Source organism: Chlorocebus sabaeus, chromosome 1 (assembly GCF_047675955.1).
Source record: "Chlorocebus sabaeus isolate Y175 chromosome 1, mChlSab1.0.hap1, whole genome shotgun sequence".
In the NCBI taxonomy this organism is placed as follows: Eukaryota; Metazoa; Chordata; class Mammalia; order Primates; family Cercopithecidae; genus Chlorocebus; species Chlorocebus sabaeus.
Genome location: NC_132904.1, coordinates 7,702,311 through 7,714,889, shown reverse-complemented (window position 1 = coordinate 7,714,889; position 12,579 = coordinate 7,702,311). Strand labels below are relative to the sequence as shown.

The window sequence follows — 12,579 nt, the reverse complement described above, 5'->3', positions numbered from 1 at the left end:
CTCCCAGGTTCACGCCATTCTCCTGCCTCAGCCTCCCAGTAGCTGGGATTACAGGCACCCGCCACCACGCCTGGTTAATTTTTTGTATTTTTAGTAGAGACAGGGTTTCACTGTGTTAGCCAGGATGGTCTTGATCTCCTGACCTTGTGATCCTCCTGCCTCGGCCTCCCAAAGTGCTGGGATCACAGGTGTGAGCCACCACGCCCGGCCACCATGTGTTCCTATCATTTGCTGTGCTGTGGGTGGAGATGCGCATCCTTCAGCTCCAGGAAACTATACTGCTGTTGTTTTGTGGGTGATTCCCACCCCCCTGCCTTTGTTTTTTCTGTTCTCTCTAGAACTCCAGTTAAGCCCCAAAATTATAAAATTACAAAAATTAACTGGACGTGGTGGCATGCACCTGTGATCCCAGCTACTTGGGAAGCTGAGGTAGGAGAATCACTTGAACCTGGGAGGCGGAGGTTGCACTGAGCTGAGATCACGCCACTGCACTCCAGCCTGGGCAACAAGAGTGAAACTCCATCTCAAAAAATAATAATAATAAAAATATTTGACATGAGGGCTGCCCAGTAATTAAAAAATATATATATAACAAACATTTAATGGTGAAATATTGAACTTATTACCTCTAAGGTGAGAAACAAGGGTGTCTGCTACCTGCACTCCACATTATATAGGAGTCTCACCCATACAGAGGGCAAGAAAATTAATAAGTATAAAAATTAAAAAGGGCTGGGCATGGTGGCTCACGCCTATAATCCCAGCACTTTGGGAGGCCTAGGCAAGAGGGTCAGTTGAGCCCAGGAGTTCAAGATCAGCCTGGGCAACATAGTGAAACCGTCTCTACAAAAAATACAAAAATTAGCCAGGCGTGGTGGTGCATGCCTCTAGTCCCAGCTACTCGGGAGGCTGAGGTAGAAGGATTGATTGAGCTCAGGAGGTGGAGGCTGCAGAGAGCCATGATCGCGCCACTGCACTTCAGCCTGGGTAACAGAGACCCCATCTCAATAAAAAAGTTTTAGGTTTATTGGACACAAGTGTTTTTTGGGGGATGTTTGTTTTTAAGACAGAGTCTCCCTCTCTCACCCAGGCTGGAGTGTGCTGGCGCGATCTTGGCTCACTGCAACCTCTGCCTCCCAGGCTCAAGCGATTATCCTGCATCAGCCTCCCGAGTAGCTGGGATTACAGGCATGCACCACTGCACCTGGCTAATTTTTGTATTTTTAGTAGAGATGGGGTTTTGCCATGTTGGCCAAGCTGGCCTTGAACTCCTGACCTTGGGTGGTCTGCCTGCCTAGCCTCCCAAAGTGCTGGGATTACAGGCGTGAGCCACCGCGCCTGGCCTGGACAGAAATTTTGTTTTGGTTTTGGTTTTTTTTGAGACAGAGTCTAGCTCTTATCACCCAGACTGGAGTGCAGTAGCACAATCACAGCTCACTGCAGCCTCGACCTGCTGAGCTCAAGCCATCCTCTCACCTCAGCCCACCCCATCCCCCACACTATAGACGCACCACCACACAAGGCTTTCTTTTTTTTTTTTAAGACACAGGTTATCGCTTTGTTGTCCAGGCTTGTCTCAAACTCCAGCCCTCAAGTGATCCTCCTGCCTCAGCCTCCCAAAGTATGGGATTACAGGCATGAGCCACGGTGCCCAGCCTCCACTAATTTTGTATTTTGTAGAGACAGGGTCTCACTATGTTGCCCCGGCTCACAGTCTATTTTGATAGTGCATGTATAATAGCATAAAATATCAGATACTTAAGAATTAATACAATTTAAAAAGGCATGATCTTTATGGGAAAAGGTATACAACTTTATTGAAAACATGGAGTGGAAAAATAAACCCTGCTCATGAATGGGAAAATTCAATTTTACATAGATGCTGATTTTATCCAGACTGATCTATAGATTCAACTGGATTCCATTCTCCATCTCAAGGGGTTTTTTGGGGGAATTTGACAAGCTGATTCTCAAGGTTACATAGAAGAGCAAGGGCCAAGACTAGAGCTTAGGAGATGACTCCCAAAGGGCACAGGGACAGAAAAAATGACCAGTGGAACCAAAAAGAAAAATTAATTGTGGTATTTCAGTGGATCACTATGCAGCAGGGAAAAGGAATGCCAGACAGCTACACACAGTAATCCGGATACATCTCAGCAACATAATCAAGTGAAAAGGCAAACTGTAAAAGAATAAACTCAGCATGATTTCATTCATACATTTGAAAACATGCAAAGCCAACACAAACACATGAATAAAACTATAAAGCAAAGCAATGGAATGACTGAAACAGGACTGTCTCTCCCCCACCAGGGAGGGGCAACAGCAGGAACTTCGAAGGAAATGGTAACCTTCTCAAATGCAGTGGGGGCTGTTGTTTCCTCTGAATTTTATAAATGTGTTCTAGTAGCTACTCACTAACTAAAAAAACAAACAAACAAACATGAGTCCGGGCACAGTGGCTCATGCCTGTGATTCCAGCACTTTGGGAGGCCAAGGTGGGCAGATCACCTGAGGTCAGGAGTACAAGACCAGCCTGACCAATATGGTGAAACCCCATCTCTACAAAAATACAAAAATTAGCAGGGCGTGATGGTGGCTGCCTGCAATCCCAGCTACTCGGAAGGCTAGAGCAGGAGAATTGCTTGAACCCAGGAGGCGGAGGTTGCAGTGAGCCAAGATCACGCCACTGCACTCCAGCCTGGGCAACACAGTGAGGCTCCATCTCGAAAAACAAAACAAAACAAAAAACATGAAAATAAGATACTGTGGGCCGGGCATGGTGGCTTACACCTGTAATCCTAACACTTTGGGAGGCCGAGGCAGGTGGATCACCTGAGGTCGGGAGTTCCAGACCAGCCTGACCAACATGGAGAAACCCCGTCTCTACTAAAAACACAAAAAATTAGCCGGGCGTGGTGACACATGCCTATAATCCCAGCTACCGGAGGCTGTGGCAGGAGAATCGCTTGTTCTGGGAGGTGGAGGTTGCGGTGAGCCGAGATCGCACCATTGCACTCCAGCCTGGGTAACAAGAGTGAAACTCTGTCTCAAAAAAAAAAAGAGAAAGAAAATAAGAAATTGTGGAGGGTAAGGGATGAAACGGGACAAGGTGAGTCTGCTAATGCATCTGTTCAGCCAAAGTGCCAGGCACACCAAGTTCCTACTGTCACTAAAAAATAGCAACAGAGCATGCCTTTTAGAAAAACAACCAGCCCAAGCAGCTCACATCTTTGTGGGCATGGGCAAAGCCTGTCAGACGGTGGGTTTCTCTGAAGGTTCTTGGGGGTCAAGCATGTTCCTTCATGGGTGGACCCTCCCAGCAGTATCTATGAACTTTCACTTAACCCCATTTATTGGTTCAGCCCCTCACCCACCCCTCCCCAGTACCCCTAAGACCCAAAGCTTCTCTGGTTCCATTTATCCTTCAAATAATCCTCACGTCACCCCACTCCACCCCACCCAGAGGGGTAGCTGCTGGCTGCATGGTGTGGGTGGGACGCTGGGGAGCAGCACCCTGCTGATCCTTACATAGACTTCCCACCAGTCCCCATTGTTGGCTGAAACCTCACCTCACCCTCCATGGTCCTGGTGGAGTTCCTGAGCCTCTCCAAGGCTCTGACAGGTAATTCCACTTGCCTCTTGGCCCCACCTTTTGGGAACACATAATTTCAGCTCTTAATTCTCCATCCACTTTCCATCTTTGAAAATGTCAGCCAGGCGGCCGGGCACGGTGGCTCACACCTGTAATCCCAGCACTTTGGGAGGCCAAGACGGGTGGATCACAAGGTCAGGAGATAAGACCATCCTGGCTAACACGGTGAAACCCCATCTCTACTAGAAATACATAAAATTAGCTGGGCGTGGTGAACCCGGAAGGCGGAGCTTGCAGTGAGCTGAGATCATGCCACTGCACTCCAGCCTGGTGACAGAGCAAGACTCTGTCTCAAAAAAAAAAAAAAAAAAAAAAAAAGTCAGCCAGGCATGGTAGCTCACACCTGTAATCCTAGCACTTTGGGGGATGGAGGTAGAGGCGGGTGCCAGGAATTCAAGTTCATCCTGACCAACATGGTGAAACCCTGTCTATACTAAAAATACAAAAAAATCAGCTGGGCATGCTCAGGTGCAGTGGCACACACCTGTAATTCCAGGACTTTGGGAGGCCGAGGCAGGTGGATCACAAGGTCAGGAGTTTGAGACCAGCCTGGCCAACATGGTGAAACCCCGTCTCTGCTAAAAATACAAAAATTAGCCAGGCATGGTGGCGGGCACCTGTAATCCCAGCTACTCGAGAGGCTGAGGCAGAAGAATCACTTGAACCCAGGAGGCAGAAGTTGCGGTGAGCTGAGATCATGTCATCGCCCTCCTGCCTGAGCAACAAGAGCAAAACTCCGTCTCAAAAAAAACAAAAAAAATTAGCCAGGTCTGGTGGCAGGTGCTTGTAATCCCAGCAACTGGGGAGGCTGAATCACTTGAACCCAGGAGGTAGAGGCTGCAGTGAGCCGAGATTGCGCCACTGAACTCCAGCCCTGGCGACAGAGTGAGAAAAAAGAAAATGTGGTCAGGCTCTTTGTTCTACTGTGTTCCCTCCTGTTTTCTTTTCATTTGTATATATTTTGGTTTTCTTTACTATCATCTTAGAGAGATCCTAAGAGAAAACAGACGAACTCATGTGTTTAAGCCTGCCATGTGGAAATGGCGATCTCTGTTGACTCTATTTACACAGAAACGTTTAACAAGCAGCTCTTGAAGAGTCCAGAGAGGTACAGGCCTAGCCCTCTCAGCACCACCCTCCACAGATGCCCAAACAGCCCCAGTGCATTTCTTTACCTTGATTTCTTTCCTACTTATTTCCTCCAGCTGTGCAAGGGTAAAGGCAAAAGCACAAAGACCTGGGTTCGAATCCTGCCTCCATTTGCCGCACCATGATCTTACCACATGGATTCTCAGAGCGTAACTGCTGCCCCATGGGCCAGGTTAGCTAAGAGAGGTTCCATGAAACTGCTGTTGCAGAAATGTTTTAACTATAAAATGCCAAACATGGGAAAGAACATTTGGATTCTCATAGCCTGGATCAGTAGCATACTGCCTTGTCCTGCTGGTACCCCACCCCCAACTCACCCAGGCCGGGGGACGTAGAGCCCCAGTCCCTAAGAGCCTCAGGCATTCTGCGGTTTCCAGGCCCTACAGAGGGACCCAGAAACAGCCCCAGCAACAAAGTGAGGGGCCAGAAACTGTGCAGAGATGGGAGGGAGGTTGAGAAGCAAGTCAGTGCTTTATTAACCTGGCAAAGGGGCAGCTAGGCAGCCTGAGCAGCCCCCTGCCAGACCCTCCTCTGCACTCCTCTGCCTAAGTCATGGCCCAGGCCCTAGACATGCAGGTGTGTAGGCGGGCAGGTGCAAGGCCAAGGAAGGGGTGGAGTTGTCCAATGCAGATGTTAAGGTCCAACCCGACTTCCTTCCTGAGTCTAGGGGTGGGGTCCCCCTCTCACCCCTTCCTCCCTGTACAGTTCTGGCTCTTCCTGGAGTCAGGAGGCTGTGTGTCCCACATCTGCTGTGGTCTGGAAGGTGATCCCATCCCCAGGCAATGGGGAAGCCAGGAAGGGCCAGAGCCAGACAAGGGCCCAGCGGGGCCCCAGGGCTGCCTGCAGGTTGTGGCAGGGACCCAGGTCATAGGAGTGCTGGCCCCGAGCCCACTCCCATGTGGTCTGGCCCCGCAGCAGCAGCATCCCATGGAAGAGCAGCCCAGCCCCACACAGCAGCGCACCCGCCACACACGTGTCCGTCACGAAGGCCAAGGCAAACTGTGCCAGAGACACTCTGCCTGCAATAAAAGAGCAGAGAGGATCAGGGAGTGCCAGTGGGGCCCAACTCTCCTTCCACCCATGCCCCTCCACCACAAAGCAGGGCTCATTCCTCCACTCATCAAACCCTGTGTCGATACTTGCTGGCCAGCCCGTGCTGGGTGACAAGGACACACTGGTAAACTGGGCAGACACAGCCCCCTGCTTGGGATACGGCTTCATTCGTGCATCACAGACTCGTGAGCACCTCCTCAGCCCTGAGGCGATGCCAGGCACTAGAAGGTGTCTCTGCCCTTGGGGAGCTCACAGACATTAAAGAGACCATTCCTGGCTAGATTCGGCATCTCACACCTGTAATCCCAGCACTTTGGGAGGCCAAAGCAGGTAGATCACCTGAGGTCAGGAATTCGAGACCAGCCTGGACAACATGGTGAAACCCCGTCTCTACTAAAAAATACAAAAATTAGCCAGACATGGTGGCAGGCGCCTGTAAACCCGGCTACTTGGGAAGCTGAGGGGCTCAGGCAGGAGAATCGCTTGAACCCGGGAGGCAGAGGTTGCAGTGAGCTGAGATCGCACCACTGCACTCCAGCCTCGGCAACAAAGCGAGACCCTATCTCAAAAAAAAAAAAAAAGGCTGGCTATGGTGGCTCATGCTGGTAATCCCAGCACTTTGGGAGGCCCAGGCAGGTGGATCATGAGGTCAGGAGTTCCAGACCAGCCTGACCAACATGGTGAAACTCCCATCTCTACTAAAAATACAAAAATTAGCCAGGCGTGATTGTGCACGCCTGTAATCTCAGCTACTCAGGAGGCTGAGGCAGGATAATTGCTTGAACTCGGGAGGTGGAGGTTGCAGTGAGCCAAGATTGCGCCACTGCACTCCAGCCTGGGCGACAGAGAGAGACTCTGTCTCAAAAAGAAAAAAAAAAAAGGCCATTCTCAGTTACTTAATCTGTGCCGCCACAGAAAAGCCAGCATCCTGTGCCATCTTGGCCCACAGTCAGCAACAAGTACCTGCTGAATAACAGACTACGAGAGGCCATGAAATGTTACGCTAAGTGAGAGAAGCCAGGCACCAAAGGTCACATGTTTATCATCCCACTTATGTGAAACATCCTGAATAGGCAAATCCACAGAGACAGACAGATTAGTGGTCGCCAGGGGCTAAAGAGATTAGGAAGGAACATGGAGGGACCACTAATGGGTGTGGGGTTTCTTTTTAGGGTGAAAATGTTGTGGAATTAGACAGTGGTGATGGTTACACTATATCATGAATGTACTAAAAGCCACTGAATTGTACATTTTAAAGTAGTTAAAACGGGCTGGGTGCAGTGGCTCACACCTGTAATCCCAGCACTTTGGGATGCTGAGGCAGGTGGATCACCTGAGGTCAGGAGTTCCAGACCAGCCTGGCCAACATGGAAAAACTCCGTCTCTACTAAAAACACAAAAAATTAGTTGGGCGTGGTGGCGCATGCCTGTAATCCCAGCTACTCAGGAGGCTGAGGCAGGAGAATCGCTTGAACCCAGGAGGCAGAGGTTGCGGTGAGCCAAGATCACGCCATTACACTCCAGCCTGGGCAACAAGAGCGAAACTCCATTTCAAATAAAAACAAAAACCATTCTGTTTGAAGGTCCTGAGGCAGGCCAGAGGCACCTGTGACACAAGCAGGTGGACGGTCTGCAGGTCTGCAAGCACAGGGAGAAGCCCAGGCCGGACAAGCAGTTCTGCGAGTAGGGGATGCAAGGCAGCCCTGAGACTGTGGGCGCAGCTAGACCTACCAAAGTGTGCAGAGTGAGGGTGGAACGGCGCCTAGACAGGAGCATGGGGAAATCGGTTCTTAGGAATCAGATAAAAGATGAGAAAGGGCAACCAGAAAGGAAGGCGAACGCATCAAGATCCCAGCCATCAGTGATGCCAGGCGGAGAACACTTCTCGGGGGCTGGGGGCTGGCAGTGTCATGACTCTAAAGGGTCTCATAAAGCAAGAACTCAAGTGGGTCCTGGAGTATGTGGAGATGGATCCCTGGGTGAGTGGTGGTGGCAGAAGCCAGGCTGGAGCAGGCAGGGAATGAGCAGCCATGAGCCTGGGCAAGTCCCTCAGGAAGCTTAGAGCAGGGCAAGCGCTGGAGGAGGATATGAGGGCAAGGGAGGGTTTGTCCAAGGTGGCTAACCGGGAGGGCAGAGGGGGCCTGGCCTGCAGGAGAGGCAGACGCCACAGCCTGAGGCCTCCAAGCAGGGAGGTAGGCACCAAACACAAGCAGCTGGGAACAGTCAGCCGGGCTCGGGGATTTGAGGACAACACAATTTGGGATGCGCCAGCTGATGTCTCACTTTCTCAGTGCCGGAGTTGGGAGGGTGGGAGGGCAGGGAAGGTTTGAGCTGCTGTGGCTGCAGGGAGCAAGCTTACGAGCAAACAGCAAGGCCAGGCATAGCCGAGGTCCTGCTGAGGTCAGCAGCTGTGAACATGGCATGGCACCAACCTGCCACAGACTGCCAGTGCCTTTGGCTCTCAGCAGCCAGAGGCAGACGCAGAGAAGCCAGGAAGGCACTGTGGAAGGAAGATGAGGGAGGAAGTTTGCGATGCTGGCAGGAGAATGGTGGGAAGGATGAGCTCTGAGCTGGACGTTGGTGGCGAAGGTGGAGAGGCACAGACGGGCAGTGAGGGCCACGAGCCTGCGGGCTCATGGAGCAGGTGCCAGGGCCTGGAGGAGTAAAAGATGGGGAGGAGATGAGGAGCAGAAAGAGGGAGATGGGTGGTTTCAGGAGTGACTCATTTTTGGATTCTTACCAGGACTGGGGTGTGGACATGGGAGGAGGCGAAGGAAAGAAAAATGAAGGAGGAGGCCAAGAGCTAAGCCATCCAGGCATTGAGGGGGCTGTTCATGCAAACTTCCAGACACCCTTGATTTCCACAGGGCCCAAGGCTGAGAGAGAGTCTGTGACTGGAGCCAGAGTCTTCCGTGACTGAGGGGAGTGAGTGTTGACCACAAGGAGGTAGGGCAGTGTGGCTGGAGGGCTGGGACTCATGGAGGGAGAGATCATTGAGGATGGCAGAGGAGGACCTGTTGGGAAGCTGGTGTGGGCAGATGAAGACTCTGATAACCCCAGTGGGCCACTGCCAGAGGCTTCCCCTGGGCTGTAGGTGGGGTCCATGCACAAAGCTGGGCTTGGATAGGATGAGGAGGCACAGTGACTACTCGGAGTAGCCGGAGAGGTTCCTCACTGTAGATCAAAGTGATAGAGGGAACCATGAAAAGGTCAGGAGGGAGGAATGGGGGCGAGAAAGGCCAAAGCATTCTGGGGGTAGAGAACAAAGAGTAAAAAGGACCAGCGAGGCTTCTACCTGTAGATGTGTTGGGGGAAGAGGACATACGTGTCGTCCAGAACATGGTATCTCAGGCAGCCTGCTGATCCAAGTCTGCCCTCCCCAGCTTCCCATAACTGGGCCTTCCCCTGCCTGTCACTTTCACTGGCTTCCCACTATGCAGTCAAATAAGGGCCATCTCCTCACACCAGTTCTCAGGACCCCGCCCGCCAGGCCTCCCTACCAATCTGGCCTTAATTCTCACAATCCCCTGCCCACCCTCCAAGCCTTTGTTCCTACTGCTTCTCTCATTTAGAAATGCCCCTAGAATGCGCTTCCACATCCCACCATGCAGGGACTCCCATGAGTCTCTCTCCTTTCTCAGCAACTCCCGGAATCTCCCGATTCCCTGGCCAGACCACTGCACTTGCCTCAACGCACCAGTTTCCGTACTGCCCCCCCGGGTGAATACCAAGCTGCCCTTTCTGGCCATCACTGACACTGGGGCTGGGTCCCCCAGGCCAGAAAGCCCGTCTCCCACCAGAATGGGCTGTACTCCCCAGCCCAATACCAGGGCCCCTGCCTCTGTGCAGAGGCCTCCCAGGCTCCCCACCTGTGAGCAGCATGAGCCAGGGAAGCAGGAGGAGGGCAGCCATGTGGAGGGGCGTGTGGGCTCGCAGCAGGGCCGATAGTGCAGGTCCCAGCAGCACGGAGATGTGGAGCAGGACGCCGGCGGCATGAAGCAGCAGGCACAGGAACGGCCGGTAGTTGCCGAAGCCCACGCAGCGGCCCAGCAGTCGGCAGTGGTGGTCCCGACGCAGGATGCAGACTCGGCAGGCAGAGCAGTGTCCGCTGCGTGGCGGCACCTGGCTTTGGCACTGGTAGCAGTAACTGCAGGAAGGAACCACAGGGTCAGTTCCCCCAGCAGCTCAGGTGCCCCATACTGTGCACGGAGCAGCCCTAGAGCCCATCCTGAGGAAGCAGCAACAGCCATTCACCCTGGCTAAGCCTCAATTTCTTTACAAGTAAATGCAGGATAAACAAGATGTCCCCGGCCCTTCTAGTTCTAGCACTACAAGTCTGAGGTCTCTTCCAGCCCTAACGTCCCCAGTCCTGAGACCTCTCTCAAGCCACTGACATCTAGCAGCAAATCTCTCCCTTCCTCCACGGTCACCCCGTTGTCCAGGTCACCAGGAACTCTCTGGATTACTGCAATAGCCTCTCGACTGGTCTCTGATTCCATCTTTGCCCCTCCTCGTACAGTCTCACCCCAGCAACCAAACTGACCCTCCTCTGCTTAAAACCCTCCTGTGGTTCTCCAATTTATTTCTAGTAAAAAGCAAAGCCTTCAGTGTCCTACAACATCCTTCCATCTGTGACATCTCTTCCCCTCTCTTACTCCACTACAGCCACACTGGCCTTGCTGTTCTGGGAACATACATGCTAGGCACACAACTGATTCAGAGCCTTTGCACCACTAGTTCCCTCTGCCTGGAACACCCTTCCCTCAGATTCTCACATGGCTAACCCCCGCCACCCCCTCCGAGTTTTTTGCTCAAATGCCTCCTTCTCTATGAGGTCTATCTTGACCATGTATTTATTTATATTATTTTTAAAGTTAATTTTAAAAAAATTTTAGAGACAGAGTCTTGCTACATTAACGAGGCTGGAGTGCAGTGGCTGTTCACAGGTGTGATCATAGCACACTACAGCCTCAGCTTCTCGGGTAGCTGGGACTACAGGCGAAAGCCTGTGCCTGGCATAAAATTTGTGTGTAGAGCCTTACTTGATGTAATTTTTATTTTCTAATTATAAATTGACAAATTTCAGTTGTATATACTTATGGGATACCAAGTGATGTCATCATTTATCAGTACAACTTGGAATAAATCAAGCTAATTAGGATAGCCATTACCTCAAACACTTATATTTTTGTGATGAGAATTTACCACCTATTTATTTATGTATTTATGTATTTATTTATTTGAGACGGAGTCTTGCTCTGTCGCTCAGGCTGGAGTGCAGTGGCTGGATCTCAGCTCACTGCAACCTCTGCCTCCCAGGTTCAAACAATTCTCTTACCTCAGCCTCCCAAGTAGCTGGGATTACAGGCATGCGTCACCACGCTCGGCTAATTTTTTTGTATTTTTAGTAGAGACAGGGTTTCACCACGTTGGCCAGGCTGGTAAACTTCTGACCTTAAGTGATCCGCCGGCCTCGGCCTCCCAAAGTGTTGGGATTACAGGCGTGAGCCAACGCGCCCGGCCTAACCACCTATTCAATACTGAAACTTGCAACCCCTTTACCCTGCTCTACTTCTTGTTTCCAAACTACTATCACCTTCTAGCTTCTATATGATTTGCTTACTTACTGTTCCTCTAGTTTCTCATCTGCCCCCCACAAATTAGCTCCGTATCAGGAATCTGTTCTATTGTACCCTTCGTCCCTGTAACAATACCTTGCACCTAGTAGGTGCCCGATAAGTATTTGTGAGTGAATAACACTCAATTATAGCTCTTCCATCCCAGGTTCTAAAAAAATTTCTGGCTCTAACAACCTGAATCCTAATGTAACCCGCTTCTACCATCTCAGGTCTTGGGGCCCCTCCCCACTGTCCAAGGCGCCCACTTCTCCCCCCGGATCCCGCACCCCACTCACGCCCAGCCCTGGCCCAGACCGCGGCCGGCCAGCATCACGCCCCGGATGCTGGGATCCGAGCGCAGGAAGAGCCCCACGTTGCCCAGCAGGTTGAGCAGCTGGAAGGCGGCCAACGCCAGCTGCAAGGCCCGGGCCAGGGGTCCCAGCGGGGGCGGCCCGGGACCGAGCACCAGCACGTAAGCCAGCTCCAGGCCCACGGCCGCGGCCCACAGCGCGGTGAGCACGAGAGGCAGCCGCGCGGGCGCCCCGTCCGCGCTCCCAGCCGCCCAGGGCTGCCCCATGGCCTGGACACCCAGCTGTCGGAGCTGGAGGACTAGGCCGCTTCCGTATTGGGGCGGAGATAGCGGCAGACGGACGTCTGCCACGGCCAATAGAAGCTCGGAAGGGGTGAGGCGCGGGCTCAGACCCTAAGGGAACGGCCGGCCGACGCGGCGAGTTGATTGGACTGACGGACCAGCCGTGGGGCGCTTGGAATCCCGCGGCGCTGGAGCCCGGATGACTTCGCGCACGATTGACCCGCCCACCCTGGAGGCCCCTCCCCTCCCGCCGGAGCCCCGCCCTCTGGCGACGGGGCCAGGAGTGCCCTGGGGATTGAGTTGCAGCCGGGGTAGTGTCGGGGTTTCCCGGCTCAGCACATTCTCCCCTACTCCCCCTAGCCGCCCCGATATTAATAGCCCTGCCGCAGCCCATCCAGCTGGCTCAGAGCCGTTCCCCATGCCCGGGTGTCTCCCTTCATCACCCCAGAAAACATGCAAGACAGCTCGGCGCCTCTGTGTTCCTGACTGTGAAATGGGGATAGGGCTCCGTG

General features: G+C 52.6%; 1 protein-coding gene across 2 annotated transcripts; it reads right to left on the bottom strand.

The window, feature by feature from the left end:
- Positions 1 to 1,789: 1,789 nt before the first annotated feature.
- Positions 1,790 to 12,222, bottom strand: ZDHHC24 (zDHHC palmitoyltransferase 24). Of its 2 annotated transcripts, XM_073014417.1 has the most exons (4): positions 11,772 to 12,222; positions 9,727 to 10,004; positions 3,573 to 3,652; positions 1,790 to 3,045 (listed from the first exon to the last, which is right to left on the bottom strand). In XM_073014417.1, the coding sequence occupies exons 1-4, from the start codon at positions 12,050 to 12,052 to the stop codon at positions 2,890 to 2,892; spliced, it is 795 nt and encodes a 264-aa protein (XP_072870518.1). In that variant the 5' UTR covers positions 12,053 to 12,222; the 3' UTR covers positions 1,790 to 2,889. The 2 variants fall into 2 exon arrangements, with proteins under 2 accessions (XP_072870518.1, XP_007972016.1); XM_007973825.3 differs by lacking the exons at positions 1,790 to 3,045; positions 3,573 to 3,652 and adding an exon at positions 5,257 to 5,823 and having other exon boundaries at positions 11,772 to 12,169.
- Between the last annotated feature and the right edge of the window lie 357 nt (positions 12,223 to 12,579).